The sequence below is a fragment of the Lepidochelys kempii genome, chromosome 6, assembly GCF_965140285.1.
Source record: "Lepidochelys kempii isolate rLepKem1 chromosome 6, rLepKem1.hap1, whole genome shotgun sequence".
In the NCBI taxonomy this organism is placed as follows: domain Eukaryota; kingdom Metazoa; phylum Chordata; order Testudines; family Cheloniidae; genus Lepidochelys; species Lepidochelys kempii.
The window spans coordinates 88,961,383-88,981,329 of record NC_136385.1 but is presented as its reverse complement, the minus strand read 5'-3'; the positions used below and the strand labels follow the sequence as shown (position 1 = coordinate 88,981,329).

The 19,947-nt window shown below is 42.5% G+C and overlaps 1 protein-coding gene across 7 annotated transcripts in view; it reads left to right on the top strand.

Moving 5' to 3' along the window:
• SLC25A21 (solute carrier family 25 member 21) overlaps positions 1 to 19,947 on the top strand; it is a 396,597-nt gene that overhangs the window by 1,534 nt on the left and 375,116 nt on the right. Inside the window, exon 2 of one of the 7 annotated variants that reach the window (XM_073349073.2) lies at positions 10,032 to 10,248. The exons of the other annotated variants lie outside the window; for them this stretch is intronic. Within the exon in view, the coding sequence (XP_073205174.1) occupies positions 10,230 to 10,248 (19 nt within the window). The 5' untranslated portion in view covers positions 10,032 to 10,229. The remainder of the gene's footprint in view (positions 1 to 10,031; positions 10,249 to 19,947) is intronic. 7 annotated transcript variants of the gene reach the window in all.

The window sequence follows — 19,947 nt, the reverse complement described above, 5'->3', positions numbered from 1 at the left end:
GTCTGTCTCTCACACACATGCATCCCCAGGCACTTTGGAAAGTGGAGGGAGTGGTGCGCTCCAGTGGGATAACATGAGTTCATCATCACATTCAGTTTCCACAGGGAATGTTTGCAGCCACTGCCATGCGTCTATTGTGTCTCCTCTAGGGTGACCAGATAGCAAATGTGAACAATTGGGACGTGGGGGGGGGGGGGGGGTAATAGGAGCCTATATAAGAAAAAGACCCAAAAATCAGGACTGTCCCTATAAAATCAAGACATCTGGTCACCCTAGTCTTCTCCCTCTATTACTGCTGCCTTGTAGAGTGTGAGGCTACATTAACAGTTCATTATTTAGCAGCAAGGCATTCCCTGGGAAATATCCTACTCTCTGATTCCACCACCTCAACCAAGCTTCACAATCATCATTGCTGTGTACAGTATTAAATTGTTTGTTTAAAACTTATAGTGTGTGTGTGTGTGTATGTATAGATACTAAAAAAAAAAAAATCTTTTGTCTGACAAAAACAATTTCCCTAGCACCTAACCCACCCATTTACATTAAATCCTATGGGGGAAATTGGATTCACTTAACATCATTTTGCATAAAGTAGCATTTTTCAGGAACATAACTACAACACTAAGCGAGGAATTACAGTATTCTGTCTGAGGCCCCAAAAGCTACGTTTACAATAGTGTTACAACAGTATTTTAGGCCATTATGGAACAATTGTGAAATACTTAAAACACAGGAATGGCCATACTGTTTCAGACCAGTGGTCCATCGCCTTCCAACAATGGCTGATGCCAGATGCTTCCGAAGGAACGAACAGAAGAGGGCAATTTGTGGAGTGATCCATCCCCTATCCTCCAGTTCCAATTTCTGGAACTCTGAGGTTTTGAGGACTCTGCTGTACTTTGGACTAAGCTTGGATATAGTGCACCATGATTATGTTTGAAAGGCTGCTAAGATTTAGATCGGTTTACTGTTTAACTATAATGGTGCTACTGGCCCACTGTAGTCTCTTCTAACAAGTGACTGCTTTATCTTTTCCTTGCAGAAGCATGGACTTAATTTAATATCTTTCCATATTTGCATACTATGATCGTCTATAAATCCTTATTGGAGTGTTCATACCATGTAGAAAGCAGTGTTAAACTTCAGAAACTTATTTTATGTAGCATTTTTGTAGCACATTTGATATTATTAAGTTAAAATAGATTCTGGATTGTTGTTACTGATCTAGACTATTATGACACATTGTTAATAGCACTTGAAGTTATGTAGTTCAGGGTTTACAATTCTGAAATATTAATAGTAAAAATTGCACTGCACTGAAACTGTAACTACTCTATTTAAAATGGAAGTACACTGTACTACTCTTTGTACTTTAGCAGTAATCTTTAAAATCAGATATACTGTTGCATCTCCAGGAAGAAATTAAAGTAACATCTTACACTTTTCTGACATAAATATAGCATTAAACTAACAAAATCAACCTATAATAATCAATAACATTATTTTTAAAAATTTACCGATCACTAATTCATTAGATTATTCAAACTGTAAACTTTAAATATCACAAATTTATGATATTCAGTTTTTGCATTTAAGTCAGCTTGGACAATGACAGTATTTCTAGTTTCTGATTGTCATGTAGTAGAATATTTCAGTGCTGGGTTGCAAATAGTGCAGAGTGCACTCATGTCTAAAGAAAATATTACTTTTTTTAGTTAGATTATTTAAATCATGTAAGTATTTTAATTAGGTGGTCTAAAATATTTTTTTTATTAGACCTAAACTAGTAGACAGTATCTTTTTTTGGCTTAAAATGCTTAATCTGTCATTGAAGTACTATAGTCTGTTACCGTAGTTTTCAGACTTTTTTTTCTGATGACCCAATTGAGGAAAATTGTTGATGCCTGCAACCTAATGGAGCTGGGGATGAGGGGCGTGGGAGGGGTTCAGGGCTGGGGCAGAGGGTTGGGTGAGGGCAGTGGGGTTGGGGATGAAGGGTTTGGGGTGCAAAAGGGGGTTTGGGGGGGCTCAGGGCTGGGGCAGGAGGTTGGGGTGTGTGGGGGTCAGGGCTCTCGGCTGGGGGTGAAGACTGTGGGATTGGGGATGAAGGGTTTGGGGTGCAGGGGGAACTCTGGGTTTGGGGGGCTCAGGACTGGGGCAGGAGGTTGGGATTGGAGCATAGGCTTACCTCAGCCGGCTCCTGGTCAGCGGTGCAGCAGGGGTGCTAAGGCAGGCTTCCTGTCTGTCCTGGCACCGTGGTCTGCGCTGTGCCCCAGAAGCGGCCAGTAGCAGATTCAGCTCCTAGGCGGAGGCACACAAGTGGTTCCATGTGGTTTTCCTCCACAGGCACACACCCCCACCCCCACAACCCAGCTCCCCTAGGAGTCAGACCAACTTCTGGGGCACAGCACAGTGTCAGAACAGGTAGGAACTAGCCTGCCTTAGCCGGGCAGCACCACCGGCGGGACTTTTAGTGGCCTGGTCGGCAGTGCTGACTAGAGCCGCTGCTACCCAGTGCTTTACATTCCATGACCCGCAGTTGGAAACCACTGGTCTATTAGGCCCTGATATAGTACAGTATATAAATGTTTAATTTCAAATCCCACAATATACAGTATAAATATGACAAATATAAATAAATCAAACAGAGTCAAAAACAAAACCACGTACACACAACAAACATCAGTTAGTCTGGAATAGCAGATTTTTCCCTCGCAGATCATTATCCAAATATAATGGATTTTTCTTTTCCTGACTATCACACTTTTTTCTTTAGTTTTTGTTTTTAATCTTTGCTAAAGCAGATAACACTCATTTACCATCCTTGATTTGAAAAAAAATAAATACATGCAGTGTTCCTTAGATAGAATTAATAGTTTGGCAGAAAAATAATAAAGCTATGTCATTCCTAGAGTTATGAGATGCACTTTACCACCAGAAACATGAGTAAATATCTAACCTTAAATTACTGGCTGAGGACTGAGGCCCCCTACTCAGCCAAGGCCTTAGATAATTTTTCCAGCTGTTCTACCTCCGTCTATCCCCCCTACGCCACCCCTTGAAGGCAACCCTGACTCCTTTGTGGACACCTCATATACCTGAAAAATGTAATCTAATTGGGCAGAACATTGTGAAAAGAAAACAACCTGATTTAAACTAAATATGCAATTTGGCAAGTGACGAGTTGCGGAGTGTGTGTGTGTCAGAGTTGGGTGTGTGGAAAGTAGGGCATAAGTATCCACAAATATCTGAAGGGTATAAATAGGGCCCTACCAAATTCACAGCCATGAAAAACACATCACAGACTGTGAAATCTGGTCTTTTGTATGCTTTTACTCTATACAGATTTCACGGGGGAGACCACCATTTCTCAAATTGGGGGTCCTGACCCAAAAGGGAGTTGCAGTGGGGTTGCAAGGTTATTTTAGGGGCAGTCATGGTATTGCTACCCTTACTTCTGCATTGCCTTCAGAGCTGGGTGGCCGGAGAGCAGCAGATGTGAAGGCAGTGCCCTGTGAGCAGCAGCACAGAAGAAAGCATAGCAATAGCTTACCATGCCACCCTTAGTTCTGCGCTGCTGCCTTCATGGTTGGGTGGCCGGAGAGTGATGGCTGCTGACTGAGGGCCCGGCTCTGCAGGCAGCAGCACAGAAGTAAGGGTAGCAGTACCACAACCCCCTCCTACAATAACCTGGCAACCCCCACCACCACTCTGCCCACACACAGCTTTTGTTTGCTTCAGGATCCCTACAATTACACCACCATGAACTTTCAGTTTTAAATAACTGAAATCATGAAATTTATTATTTTAAAAATCCTCTGACCATGAAATCGATCAAAATGGACCATGAATTTGGTAGGGCCCTTGTATAAACTTCAAGGTGACAGAATATTGTCAGCGTGGTACAAGGGGGTATAACTAGGACCTACAGGATGCAATTAGGGAGAGGAAAACCCTTTTGTTGGGATCTAAAACTAGACTTCCCAAAACCCTAGAATATGTATTCAGAACTATCCACCATTGACAGGAAAATGGAGTGGATGACTGAATAGGTCTTTTCAATCTCTATTTTCTGTGATCAGAAAAGCTTCCCCAATTTCTTTGCATTACAGACTATTAAAAATGATGCGGAAGGAAAAAAAAAGGAAGAGAAGTACGGAACTTGTGAATTGTATTAGAACAGAATATGTCCCTTGGTGGTTCAAAAACACTTTCATATACAGTAGCTCCTCACTTAAAGTTATTCTGTTTAACGTTGTTACGTTGCTGATCAATTAGGGCAGTGGTCGCCAAACGTTTTGGCTCGCGCACCCCCAGGATGACCTGCCGCAGGCGCGCTGCCTATGGAAGAAGACCGGTAGACCTGCTGCAGGCAGGGTACACCAGCTGTGGATGTGCAGAGCTGCCGCCGAACGGAAAAATGGTGGAGTGCCGTCCGGCGGCACTACTGCTGCTGTGCACCCCCGGGATCATCTCGTGCACCCCCTGAGATGCGCGCACCCCAGTTTGGAGACCACTGAATTAGGGAGCATGCTCATTTAAAGTTGTGCAGTGCTCCCTTATAACATTGTTTGGCAGCCACTTGCTTTGTCCACTGCTTGCAGGAAGAGCAGCCCCTCCCCCCTGCTCCTGCCCCCCGCTTATCCCTTCTCCATATAGGGCAGGGTGGGGACAGGACAAGGCTCAGGATGGAGAGAGCTTGCTCACAGCAGCTGCTGTCTCAACTTCCTGATGTACTTAAAAAGGCAATGTACTTAAAGGGGCAATGCGCATCTCTCCCCCCCCCCCCCACACACACACAGAGCGTGTGTGTCTCTGTTTGCCATGCTGTCTCCCCTCCCTCCATTACTGCTGCTTTGTAGAGTGTGAGGCTACATTAACAACAATGTGTTAACCCGTGAGGGATCAGCCGAATGCTAGTTCATCGTTTAGCAGTAACGCATCCCCTGGGAAATATCCCACCCTGTTCCACCCTCTAACTTCACCACCTCAATCAAGCTTCACAATCATCATTGCTGTGTACAGTATTAAATTGTTTGATTAAAACTTATACTGTGTATCTATGTAAAGTTTTTTGTCTGGTGAAAAAAATTTCCCTGGAACCTAACACGCCTCTCCCCCTTTATATTAATTCTTATGACAGGTTTCAGAGTAACAGCCGTGTTAGTCTGTATTCGCAAAAAGTAAAGGAGTACTTGTGGCACCTTAGAGACTAACAAATTTATTTGAGCATAAGCTTTCGTGAGCTACAGCTCACTTCATTGGATGCATTCAGTGGAAAATACAGTGGGGAGATTTATATACATAGAGAACATGAAACAATGGGTGTTACCATACACACTGTAAACAGAGTGATCACTTAAAGTGAGCTATTACCAGCAGGAGAGCGTGGGGTGAGGGGGGGAACCTTTTGTAGTGTTAATCAAGGTGGACCATTTCCAGCAGTTGACAAGAATGTCCGAGGAACGGTGGGAGGGGGGGAAACATGGGGAAATAGTTTGACTTTGTGTAATGACCCATCCACTCCCAGTCTCTATTCAAGCCTAAGTTAATTGTATCCAGTTTGCTTAATTGGAATTAATTTGCAGTCTCTCGTTGGAGTCTGTTTTTGAAGGTTTTTTTGTTGAAGTATTGCCTCTTTTAGGTCTGTAATCGAGTGTCCAGAGAGATTGAAATGTTCTCCAACTGGTTTTTGAATGGTCGAAACAACAGACTGGACTGCTACATAGAAAGCTTCCGCCGACATGCACGGGCTGAAATTGTGGAAAAGCAGCATCACTTGCCCCATTACCTCAGCCGTGCAGAACACAATGCCATCCACAGCCTCAGGAACAACTCTGACATCATAATTAAAAAAAAAAAAGGAGCTGCTGTCGTCATCATGAATAGGTCGGAATATGAACAAGAGGCTGCTCGGGAGCTCTCCAACACCACTTTCTACAAGCCATTACCCTCTGATCCCACTGAGGGTTACCAAAAGAAACTATGCCATATGCTCAAAAAACTTCCTGAAAAAGCACAAGAACAAATCCGCACAGACACACCTCTGTAACCCCAACCTGGGGTATTCTATCTGCTACCCAAGATCCATAAACCTGGAAATCCTGGACGCCCCATCATCTCAGGCATTGGCACCCTGACAACAGGATTGTCTGGCTATGTAGACTCCCTCCTCAGGCCCTACGCTACCAGCACTCCCAGCTATCTTCGAACACCACTGACTTCCTGAGGAAACTACAATCCATCGGTGATCTTCCTGAAAACACCATCCTGGCCACTATGGATGTAGAAGCCCTCTACACCAACATTCCACACGAAGATGGACTACAAGCCATGAGGAACAGTATCCCCAACAATGTCACGGCAAACCTGGTGGCTGAACTTTGTGACTTTGACCTCACCCATCACTATTTGGGAACAATGTATACCTTCAAATCAGTGGCACTGCTATGGGTACCCACATGGCCCCACAGTATGACAACATTTTTATGGCTGACTTAGAACAATGCTTCCTCAGCTCTCGTCCCCTAACGCCCCTACTCTACTTGTGCTATATTGATGACATCTTCATCATCTGGACCCATGGAAAAGAAGCCCTTGAGGAATTCCACCATGATTTTCAACTATTTCCATCTCACAATCAACTTCTGCCTAGACCACTCCACGCAAGAGATCCACTTCCTGGACACTACGGTGCTAATAAGCGATGGTCACATAAACACCACCATATACCGGAAACCTAACTAACCGCTATTCCTACCTACATGCCTCCAACTTTCATCCAGACCAGACCACACCACATGATCCATTGTCTACAGCCAAGCTCTAAGATACAACCGCATTTGCTCCAACCCCTCAGACAGAGACCAACACCTACAAGATCTCTATCCAGCATTCTTACAACTACAATACCCACCTACTGAAGTGAAGAAACAGATTGACAGAGCCAGAAGAGTACCCAGAAGTCACCTACTACAGGACAGGCCCAACAAAGAAAATAACAGAACGCCACTAGCTGTCACCTTCAGCCCCCAACTAAAACCTCTCCAACGCATCATCAAGGATCTACAACCTATCCTGAAGGAAGACCCATCACTCTCACAGATCTTGGGAGACAGGCCAGTCCTTGCTTACAGACAGCCCCCCAACCTGAAGCAAATACTCACCAGCAACCACACAACAGAACCACTAACCCAGGAACCTATCCTTGCAACAAAGCCCATTGCCAACTGTGTTCACATATCTATTCAGGGGACACCATCATAGGGCCTAATCACATCAGCCACACTATCAGAGGCTCGTTCACCGGCACATCCACCAATGTGATATATGCCATCATGTGACAGCAATGCCCCTCTGCCATGTACATTGGTCAAACTGGACAGTCTCTACATACAAGAATAAATGGACACATATCAGACATCAAGAATTATAACATTCAAAAACTAGTTGAAGAACACTTCAATCTCTTTGGTCACTCGATTACAGACATAAATGTTGCAATACTTCAACAAAAAACCTTCAAAAACAGACTCCAATGAATGACTGCTGAATTGGAATTAATTTGCGAACTGGATACAATTAACATAGGCTTGAGTAGAGACTGGGAGTGGATGGGTCATTACACAAAGTCAAACTATTTCCCCATGTTTCCCCCCCTCCCACTCCTCACTGTTCCTCAGACGTTCTTGTCAACTGCTGGAAATGGCCCACCTTGATTATCACTACAAAAGGTTCCCCTCTCCCTCCCCCCCTCCCCCCCACTCTCCTGCTGGTAATAGCTCACCTTAAGTGATCATTCTGGTTACAGTGTGTATAGTAACACCCATTGTTTCATGTTCTCTATGTATATAAATCTCCCCACTGTATTTTCCACTGAATGCATCTGATGAAGTGAGCTGTAGCTCACGAAAGCTTATGCTCAAATAAATTTTTTAATCTCTAAGGTGCCACAAGTACTCCTTTTTCTTTTTAATAATTCTTATGGGGAAATTGGATTCGCTTAACATAGTTTCACTTAACATTGTAGTTATGGTCCTGAAAAATGCAACTCTAAGTGAGGAGTTACTGTAATGTAAAAGTATTCTTCTTGTGGGTGATGCTGTAGAGCTGAGTTCTTACGGGGGATTTGAATAAAGTCAGGTTGGTGTTTTGGTACATAGATATTTTTGGAAGGGTGTTCCTGTCAGAAAGGGCAGCAGGGAAGAAGGCATAGAGCCAATTATAAGAAAAGGAAACTGGACACAGAAGCTGATGGTGTTGGCAGAGCAGAGAGACGAGGGTAGGAATGTGAGCAGGAGAAGAAGTTTGAACTAATTGCACTGTGCAGTGGGGAGGCAGTGAAGTGACTCAGAGGGGATGACATTGTCAAAGTAACAGGTGAGAGAGATTATTTTGGTATCAGCGGGTTGGATGGACTTGAGGGGAGTTTTTAGTGTCAAAAAGACCTGAGTAGAGCAGACTCCAATGGGTGAGATGGAAAAATGATAAAGACAAAAAGAAGCTGTCAGGACAGAAAAGAAGGGATGAATTTGAAGCATGGTGACAGATGTGTTGGGTCTTGCTCATGGCCTTGATAAGGGAGGAGGAGAAGGGGGATGGGAAATCAAACATGACCCACCCCCCACCGGTTGCAGGCCAGGGTGAAATGGAAGAAGAGGTATGATCACCTGTAATGGAAAATGAAGGTAATCCAAAGATTTATGGGGAGGAAAGATTAGGAGTGTACATCTAGATCGTGACAGCAAGTCGGCTGAGATAGGTGCAGAATTACATTTGAGTCACCTGTGTAGTTCATCAGTTAAACTCATGTGTGGCAAGATTTCTTACCTCTTCCATGTCAGATGCAGTCATTGCTTTGGTTTTCTTGGTGCTGAAATAATTTAGCTCTTTGGCTAGACTGAAAGCTCTACTCCTTTTGAGAGTATACTGAAAGTCTAAAGTCACAACCAGATCTACCCCAGTTTTTGCTGGGTCATGGACTTCTCCCTGGAAGTGGTGAAGGGGAACTTCCGCCTTCTGAATTTCCAGTTTAAGTCCCTGTAAAGTAGCCAGGCGGACCCACTCTAGGCCACAAGCCCACACTTTCCTAAAGGTTGCTTCCTTCGCCTTGTGTCCAGTCTGTCTCCTACTTCGAGCTCCTCACATCAAGTTCCAACAGACATAAAAAGTTCCTTTAACCACTTGTTCGAGAAACCTTTCCCTGAGCTTCCTCTGAGCCACTAAATGCTTTTCTGGTTGCTGCCCACAGGAACTTGTGCTTCTTCTGCACATTTCACTTTTTGTCTAGTAAAAGAATCACAGCAAGTCCTTCTCCCTATCTATCTATAAGGAAAAGAAGGATGCTTTTATACCATCCAGGGGGAAGGATAGCTCAGTGGTTTGAGCTTTGGCCTGCTAAACCCAGGGTTGTGAGTTCAATCCTTGAGGGGGCCATTTAGGGATCTGGGGCAAAAATTGGGGATTGGACTTTGAGCAGGGGGTTGGACTAGATGACCTCCTGAGGTCCCTTCCAACGCTGATATTCTATGATTCATTTCTCTTCCTAGATTGGCCTGCTATCAAACCTTCGGTTCCCAAGTACCCTGGAAACAACTGTTCCTCACAATGTCTGTGCTCTGGGTAAAACTTGGAATAGGGCAGAGCTGGAAATTGATCCCCTCTTAAAGGGCCAGCTTTGCTCTGCCATACCATGTGAGTGGATTATGTTATCCAAGAATCCATATCAAGGGAAGGAGCCAAGGAATGAGAAGGAAAACAGGGGGGGTGGGGGGAAGGAAGACAAGACGTAGAGCCAGGTAAGGCTGTGTAAAAGGAAAAGGATGATCCTGGACTCCCTAGAAGATACTGACCAAAACCCAAAAGGGTTGTAAAAGTGGTGAGGAAACAGGCAGGGTTTTGCATGCAGGTCTCTTACTTTCTACATATTTATATATCTCTTGTGCTTTGTCTTTGAGTAAAGTATGGTTCATTTAAACATTCTGTTGCAAAGTCTGAGTGCCCCTTGCATTCACTGTCATGTATCCTTGAAGGTGGAAGCTGGAATTTGGAAGGTCCACAGCTTCAGTGGAACTCTGAGAGCCCATAAAGGCTACTGGAGAGGCTTAGGAGAACTGGTACTGGTTTCAGGATGTACACAATTGGACTGAGGAGTCCTGTCTGTCAGAAGTTGCTAGATGGAGGATCTGTACCCTGACCGTGCATCTTAAGACCCTGAGCCAGAGTTGTGAATGCAAGTACAGCGACCTGGTAAGCATCCAACTACCAGCCCTGCAAATTCAACAAAGGATCTGAAAGTCAAGCTGGGCTATTTCCTTCATCTGCACCATAATCTCCTACACTTTAAGGTGCTGTAAGTGAAGTTCCATCCTCAGAAACCCCTGTGCAATTTCACTTAAGCCTAAGAGGGTTCATTTTGGCTTTGATGCCTGTTGAGTTTGCAAAGTTGGCAGTTCACAAAAGCATATTTTTCTTATAAGCTGAGGAAATTTTGATATGAAAGAGTTTGAGGGCCAATACATTTGCAATACCATTAAAGTCTATTCTTTCCAGTACTTCAAATAGAACAGAATAAACCATTTATGGTAATGTACAAATAATCCATATATAAATCATGAGGGACAAGGAGGGTGAGGTAATATCTTATCTTGGATTAACCTCTGTTGGTGGAAGGGACAAGCTGTGACATTTTGGGGATAACCCTACCTGGTAAAGGGTTCTGTCTCCATGTGCCCTGTAACGTTGGGATGCTTTGGGGCCTGACACCAGGAGCCATCCCAGAAGCACAAAGTGTCACCCTGGCTCTCACTAGCCTTGTTACTCCTTGCAGGGTGATACCAACAGCCCTTCTCTTCCCAAGTCTCTCCAAAATCCATGCTCCCCCAAGTTCTTAGCTACCAGACATTCATACCATTCCCCTCTGGTTCATCACCCCGTTGTGTGAAAACCGTCTGTCAGTTATCAGTTTGGCGCGCACACACTACATACAGTTTGCACACCAGTGATCTGCTTGGGTAAGAATAAACAAAAGGTTTATTTAATAGAAAAACCACAGATTCAAAGATGAAATAGTAAAGGAAAGCAAATGTATAAAAGTTACACAGAAAATAAACAAAGATGTGACTTCAGGCTTTACATTTCCATATTAGCTAAAATCCCTTTTCTCATACAAGTTACTTATTGCCCTTGAACAATTTCCTGGTATGCCCTCTAGCTTTAGTCCCTTCTACCAACAGAAGTTGGTCCAATAAAATATATTGCTTCACCCACTTTGTGTCTCTAATATCCTGGGACCAACATGGCTGCAACAACCCTGCAAATAATGTCATTAAGACCCGGATCCAGCAAAGCACACAAACATCTGTTTACTTTTAAGCACATGGGTAGTCCCACTGAAGTGAATGTGTTTAGAAGTATGGAAACTAAAGACAATAATAAATGAGATTAGTACCTCCCACAACATCATAGCTTTCACTGTTAGACTCTGATCCAGCAAAACGCTTAACTTTAAGCATGGGAGAGTCCCACTGATTTTAGAGTTTGATTTTAGTACGTTCAGTGTCCATACTCCAACATACGTCTTAAAATCTACACAGAACTGTCAACCTTGTTTCTTATCACATGTTCATTTAAAAAAATGGACTATTTGCCCTTTGGTGATCAGAGTCTGCAATTATTTCTGAACAGTACATTATATGCACAAAGGAATTATGGAAAGTAGTTTACAAACTGATATTTGAAATATTTGCATAACTTTCCACCTGCCAGAGCTCCGAACACATATAAATAATAAGTGTGGCAGCGTTCAGGGGGTGATCTGCACTAAACAATTTCTAGCTGATTATGCAGGTTCATTATTGGTATTGATGACTAAGTCAGTCTTACTTTGTACTGTTTCCTCCTGTGGACTTGAAGAGGTGCAGGGGGGAAGAATGCAGCAGACTGCAGCCAGACATCCCTAATCCCACCTTTACAGAGGGGATCTTAGGGAAAAGGGAGTAACTAGTTGGGCACAAAGTTAGCTAATGATGTCCGTACTTCCTGGGCAACTCCTTGGTCAGGATCTACAGGTTTGGGTTCCTTCATGCAGACAGAAGGGAGCATTTGTCCCTAAAATTTTATACCTTTAGTCCGACCTACATGTTAAAACATCAGAGAGCTAATATGATTCTTTCAGGTGGGTTGGGGTTTCTTCCTAATTAAGGACTCTAATTATATTGAAGGTAAAATTGTTTTTTTTTAAAAAAAAAACACCGACAATAAGCTTGGGTATATAGCAAAAGGAATCTTGAAATTAAAGGGTTAAGGTATATATTAAAACAAAAAACTGCTTTTACTTTTGCCACTCATTTTCTGCGTTATCCACAAGATGGCAGTGTAAGACTGCCATCTTGTGTTTAAATGTGTAGTATTTGGTTATGGAAGGAACAAAAATTAAGTTGTATACTTAGCCTTTGCAGGTGAGAGATAAAATTTCAATATGTCAATCTAGATGAAAAATGTTTGAAAAATTATTGTAAAGATAGAGGAACGAAAAGTTCATATACATAATCAATAGGGCCTGAAAACAAACACACATACTACATAATCTTCTGTGTATATACGCATACCTAAATTTAATTAAGTTAAACATTCTGTTTTGTTAGGAATTCTACAGTCTAAGAAACAGCAATATCTTTTCCCCCAAAAGTTCATACTGTGAAGATAAAAGTGACAACATCAAATTTTCTGTTTTACAACAAATCTACAATAAAGATCACATAACATAGTAATATATAATTGGCCAGAAGCGGGAGGATGGTTTTGTGATTAAGATACTGTTTTATTAACCAGGACACCTGGGGTGAAATCCTGGTTCCATTGATATCAGTGGGTGTTTTGCATTGACTTTAACAGAGTAGGAATTCACCCTTGGATTCTATACCTAGTTCTGCCACAGACTTCATGTGACCTTTCAAAAATCACTTAATCTATCAGTGGCTCTCAACCTTTCCAGACTACGATATTTTCAGGAGTCTGATTTGTCTTGCGTACCACCCCAAGTTTAATCTTACTTAAAAACTACTTGCTTACAAAATCAGACATAAAAATACAAGTGTCACAGTACACTATTACAGAAAAATTGCTTACTTTCTCATTTTTACCACCTAATTATAAAATAAATCAATTGAAATATAAATATTGTACTTACATTTCAGTGTATAATATATAGAGCAGCATAAAACAAGTCATCGTCTATATGACATTTTAGTTTGTACTGACTTTGCTACTGCTTATGTAGCATGTTGTAAAACTAGGCAAATATCTAGATGAGTTGATTTACCCCCTGGAAGATCTCTGCGTACCCCCAGGGGTACATGTACCCCTGGTTGAGAACCGCTGTTCTATGTCACCCACCAATGGGTAGGCAGCACAACCTGGCCGTCAGAGCAGGAAGCTGACTTAGTGGTCATAGCAGAATCAGAGGTCAAAACCAGAGGCATGGTCAGGAGACAAGCCAATAGTTGATCAGGAGTCAGAACAGGACCAAAAGGTAGGGTCAGAAGACAAGTCAGAATCGAGTTCTGAGGGTGGCAGGGACTAGGGCTAGAGCAGAGCAGGCAAGGGTGGGGGAGCAAGGGCTGGACAGGAAGCAATCAAGTGCAGCTGCAGGCCTGGAACCCATTGAGGACCGCCGCTTAAATGGTGGTCAGTTGGCTCTTCTGGCCAGGCAAGAGCACAGTCATTTAGTGCGGGTTTATTGGGCCTAGCTGAACTAGGGTTGCCAACTTTCTAATTGCACAAAACCAAACACCCTTGATCCTTCCCCAAGGCCCCTCCCCTTCCCTGAAGACTTGCTCCCTTTCACTCCATCTCACCTCCCTCCATCGCTCACTCTCCCCCACCCTCACTCACTTTCATCTAGCTGGGGCAGGGTTCAGGTGCAGCAGGGGGTGAGGGCTCCACGGGCTTGGAGGTGGGGCCAGGGATGAGGGGTTTGGGGTACAGGAGGGGGCTCCAGACTGGAGGGTTTGGGGTGCAAGAGGGGCTCAGGGCTGGGGCAGAGAGGTTTGGGCTCTGTGTGGGGCTGGGGATAAGGGGTTTGGGGTACAGGAGGTGTCTTAAAGCTGGGGCAGAGGGTTGGGGTGTGGAAGGGGGTTCGGGGTGTGGCTCTGTCCAGGCGGTGCCTACCTCAGGTGGCTTCTGGAAGCGGCTGGCATGTCGCCTTCCTAGGCAGAGTGGCCAGAGGGCTCTGCACGCTGCCTGCCCCCGCAGCTCCCATTGGCTGTGGTTCCTGGTCAGTTGGTGCTGCAGAGCCGGTGCTGGGGTGGGGGCAGTGCACGGAGCTCCCATAGCCGCCCCTGCGCCTAGGAGCCGGACATGCTGGCTACTTCCAGGAGCCGTGCGGAGCAAGGGAAGGTAGGGGGCCTGCCTTAGCCCTGCTGCGCTGCTGACTGGATTTTTAGCGGCCCGGTCAGCAGTGCTGACCAGAGCTGCCAGGGTCCCTTATCGACCAGGCGTTCCAATCGAAAACTGGATGCCTGGCAACCTTAAGATGAACTCATTGGGTTGCTAGGTGACTGAGCCTAGAGGCAGCTGAGTTCCTGACACTTTATGCCTAAGTTTACTGAATCTGCTTAAAAAAACAAAGGGGGATGGGGGGAAGGGAAGCATGGACCAGTTTGTGAGTAATAGTGCCCTTAAGGTCTGGTCAACACTTAAAATTTAGGTCAACTAGCTACAGCACTCACACATTCCTGAGTGCTGTAGTTGTGCTGAGATAACTCCCAGTGTAAATGTAGCTAGATCAATGAAAAGAATGCTTCAGTCAACATAGCTAGCATTGCTCAGGGAGGTAAAATTCCTGAAGGAAAAACCCCTTCTGTCGATGTAGGCTGTGTTTACACTATGCGGTTATGCCAGCATAGCTACCGTGCCGTAGCTAGACAGCTATACTTCTAGTAGTGTAGACATGGTCTTAGTCTGCTTTTGATTGCACCTATAGCTAAGCTGGTTCTTCTAAGCATCTAGCATGCTGTAAAATGCCATTAATGGCAAGTGCTAAATTTCACCACTGTAAACACCAGACTCTCCATGACTGAAGGTCTAGTGGCCTGCACATCCCAGTTTATTTAGTGGCTTGTCCCTTGGACTATATTATTTATTTATTTATTTATTTATTTATGCTGGCAGTTATACAAAGATTGCAATGCAAGCATGTGGCCTCTATTTTTCCTGCAGCTCAAGACAGTTAAAAAGTGATGCCCCCAAAGATTGTTTCACTGACATTCCAAAGCCCTAGGCCAACTTGTGTATAGTGGTGTAGTCCTGGACAAATGTTGTTTGGGGGTGCCTGAAAATTGTTTTGTAGGATTAGAATTCATATGTTCTTGGCTCTTAGACTTTTGTGTTCAATCCATTAGACTACATGGTTGCTGCTGTTCTTGTTCTCTAGACCCTCTTCAATTTTAATTTTGGTAGGAAATGTAATTTACAGGTCACTTTTCATCCTTCATTTAATAGATCATTTCCCAGTTTGGGACATTCTTTTCATGGTTTCCTTGACATTACTCTGTTTGTGTTACACTGAAATGTGTTGATGACTGGTTTCCTCCAGGACCCACCCAGACAAAAACAAAATGTGATGCTTTCCCAGTGCTTAAAACTTTTTTTTTTTAAGTCTTCATATTTAACTTATATTCAAATGCTCATTCTGTAAATGTTATCACAGAACTGGGAAACTTCCCTGCTCTCTTGTAAACTCAACTTTGAATGCAAATCTTAACTTTTATTTGTTAAAATGCGTGTAATGTTGCTTACGTTTGCAAAATGTATATTTATTTGTAGGGTACTCATAAAACTGAAGAGCAGATTAACTTTAGTCTTTCAGTTGACATCAGGTACCATCCTTGATTGACTGATCTTCCATGAGAGAATGATTATTACACCTGTTCTGGTTCTACTACCACATTATCAGGCAGTGTTCCTGACTTTGGTGATTTTTATCATGAGTTTCATGGTATTTGGTGTTTTCCTCAGCTGCTAGAGTCATGTGATTATGTAAGAATCTTAGTTTGTTTGTTTTTTTAAGATAAATTGTTAGTCCTCATGGTTGTGGACAAAAGCTTGAAAGCATGAACCCTAAAGTCTTAAAAAACAGAAGACAAATAAAACCTCAAATGTATTTATTTATTAAAAATCTCATAATTAAGTCAATCTGATACTGTTTTTTTAGTGTCTTAGTCATGATTTTTGACTGGTTGGGTTGGTAATAATTTACGGCTTTAATTAACAGGAGCTATGAAGATATAATCTACAGACAAAGCTTGGAATGCTGTCTTGGAGCTAGTGGAAATACAGATACACTATAAAGGAAATATTGGTCTCATGGAGGCCAATAAAGCACTAGTGTGAAATAACCATCCTAATGCTTATTGAAACTATTCCCAAGTGTCTAGTACAGAAGATGCTACTTCTCTGTAAAATCTGACAAATACTGGCACAAAAATGAAAAAAAAGTGTGTATTTAAATATACACATAAAATAGTGCTAATTACTAACTTATTAAATGTGGTAATGTGAATATGTGAAATACACAATACTTAAACTGGGTAGATATATGAGTTAGTGTTGGGGATAATTTGGTCTCTTCTAAATATCTGGTAGCTTGCTCTGGGTACCAGAAGCTCCTCTCAGAGCTACGCTAGGTACCCTGATTACATCTGCCCTTTGATACAGGTCCCTACCAAAGAGGCAACCTAAAGAGGGGAGAGGGAAGTAGTACAAGTTAATGTAGCCTTGGAATATATTAATTTGTGCAGAGAGGAAAGGGTTTTAGAAGATTCAATAGAGGAGCCCAGTTACTTTTCATTGTCTCAATTCCCCCCTCTCATTGCTTGGTTTGTAAAGCCTGAACCATGCAGGGGGACTTTGTGGGATTGGGGGATTATGTTGCAGAGGCGATCACTTCCTTCCCCGCATCTTTGCTCATGGATGAGAGCAGGGCTGCAAGTGAGTGAGGAACAAATAGCAGCTTTATTTAACTCGTATCTGTTCTTAAAATGATCATATATCAAAGTTGGGATGTAAATGGGGACATGAGATGGTGCTTCGTTGAGAAAACCTGCACAATATTTTGTTTCTTTGTGAATGGTTAAAGTAGTGTCCACTCCCCTCTCCACCCCCTGCATCTTCACTTCTTTCCCATCGGAACAAAATGGAGATTGATCACTAAATGTATTTGATATCTCTGTAATGTTGACAAAGAATATATATAACTTTTTTCTTTCATGTAGTGGTTGCCCAAAGGGAAGGAAAATTCAGAGGGAGCTTGTAAGCAAGTATTTGGGCCAGTACGCAGTATTTGTGATAGACGAGAGAAATATTAAAATTGTCTCTTTGAGCAGTTGTTCACTACATATCTATAAAGGGGAGGAGGAGAATGGTATTTGTGAGGAAACAGTCACAGACATTTTTTCCCCTCTCAAATATTAAACATTGAATATTGCTAAAGATCAGAGTAAATGGAAAAAAAAAGTTGTCTTTAGGGTATGAAACTATTTTACCGTAATGTCAATACATTTAAATTGGTTCAGACTTTTCTTATTAGAATAAATGTTTCCTCTTAAAATGGATGATAATCATAATCAAGACTAAATTTGTTCTGTTATTTATTTTCAAAATGATTGTACATGTTTAGCAGACTTTTGATTTAAATCCCTAGGGATATATTGGAGACAGATGTTTAGATGACCTCATGTTTAAAGTAATGTTGTATTTGGACAGCAGATTAAATTTTGCTTAAAATCTTTCCTTATATATTAGAGTAGTTTGGGATGCAGAAAGTAATCAATAATTTATATTGGAAAGATACTACTGTATTTCTATAAAAGAGAGGTTTTTTTTCCAGGAGTCTATATGCTACAAAAGGTCTGATTATGAAACAGCTTGTTTACAAATGAAAATATTGTTTCTGGCTGGAGAGCTAAATGGGAAACAGATTTTTAAAATTCCATGAATTTAAATGCAAATTTACCATGTCATTTATACCTTCCCTAAAAAGCTGGTAAAAGCCTGCAACAGGATTTATAATGTAATATCACTTGAAGATTGCTTTGTAAACCTCCATGAGAGCAAATATTTTATCATTTGCTTTCTTTGAACAATGGTGTCGACCTGGTTACAATCAAGATCATGGTAGGTAAGTATGATTGTTCTACATGGGAGGCAGTTCAGTGGCCCATAATAATGAAATCATCAGTATTTCAACAAAAGTAATTATCAAAATTGGCCGATTGAAAATATATGGATATGTATTAATTGACAGATAAAATAGTGATCTTCAAAAGATTGAAGTGACTTACTACTTGCATTAGGCAACACTTTGCCTTTTAATGTGTTTTGTTAGATAAAGAGAAGTTATTCAATAAATGGCATTTAGCCATTTGCAGTTGTAACTAAAGTTACTATAGTGATTAATGTGTAGTTATCCTTGTCACTACTACCTGGAAAAAATTATTAATATTTTACTGGAATAATAAAACGATTCAGGTTTTTTCTCTGTAAGCTAAAAGAAAAGATTATCTGAAAACATTAGTGATGTTACGATTCTTGGGGCTAAACCCTTCTTTCACTTAAAAAGGCATATTAGTGTCTAAAACATCATAAAAGCTATATGTGTGTTGCACACAAAGGACAAAGCACCAGAAACCCAAACCAGAGGGAATTTGCATCCTCTGTACATCATGTTTCTGTGGCTCACTACAGGTGTGTGAAATATAGATGTATCAAATATGGCCGGTAGGTTCCTCTAGAGCATGGATCCACTTGCTGGTTGGAGAGAGAGGGTGAATGTAGTGTCTACCTACCATTGTTTCTGTGGGCAAAGAGGTTTTGCTCAGGCTTTTCCTGTGGGAATCAAGAGTTGGGATTTAGATGCTGATATCTGCTGAAAAATATTGGCAAACATTCTGTTTACAAATAATTTCCTAATATTTACCCTCATTTCTTATTAATAGCTTTGCATGGAAATCAGGATCTATAGTGTCCTAAGAGTTCATCTGTTCCTGCTTTTCTCATAAAAAGCAAAGGGCCAAATACAGGGAATATGTCTAAGGGTATGTCTACGCTACGAAATTACTCAGATTTTACAGAATGTATAAAGTCGAGTGCATGCGTCCACACTAAACATATTAATTTGGCAGTGTGCGTCCACAGTACCATGGCAAGCATCAACATTCTGAGCGGTGCACTGTGGGTAGCTATCCTGCAGTCCCCGCTGCCCATGGGAATTCTGGGATCAGCTCCCAATGCCTGATGGAGCCAAAAATTTGTCACGGGTGGTTATGGGTAAATGTCGTCAGTCAACCCTCCCTCCGTGAAAGCAACGGCAGAGAATCATTTCATGTCCTTTTCCCTGGATTGCCCCAGCAGACGCCATAGCACGGCAAGCATGGAGCCCGTTCAGCTCACCGCAGCAGTTATGACCATTGTAAACACCTCATACATTATTGTGCAGTTTATGCAGAACCAGAACCTGAAAAACCAGGTGAGAAGGCGACAGCAGCGCGGTGATGAGAGTGAGGACATGGACACAGATTTCTGTAAAACCGCGGTCCCTGGCAATTTGGAGATCATGGTGTTAATGGGGCAGGCTCATGCTGTGGAACGCTGATTTTGGGCCCGGGAAACAAGCACAGACTGGTGGGACTGCATAGTGTTGCAGGTTTGGGATGATTCCCAGTGGCTCCGAAACTTTTGCATGCGTAAGTGCACTTCCATGGAACTTTGACTTGCTTTCCCCTTCCCTGAAGCGCAAGAATACCAAGATGAGAGCAGCCCTCACAGTTCACAAGCGAGTGGCAATAGCCCTGTGGAAGCTTGCAACGCCAGACAGCTACCAGTCAGTCGGTAATCAATTTGGAGTGGGCAAATCGACTGTGTGGGTTGCTGTGATGCAAGTAGCCAACG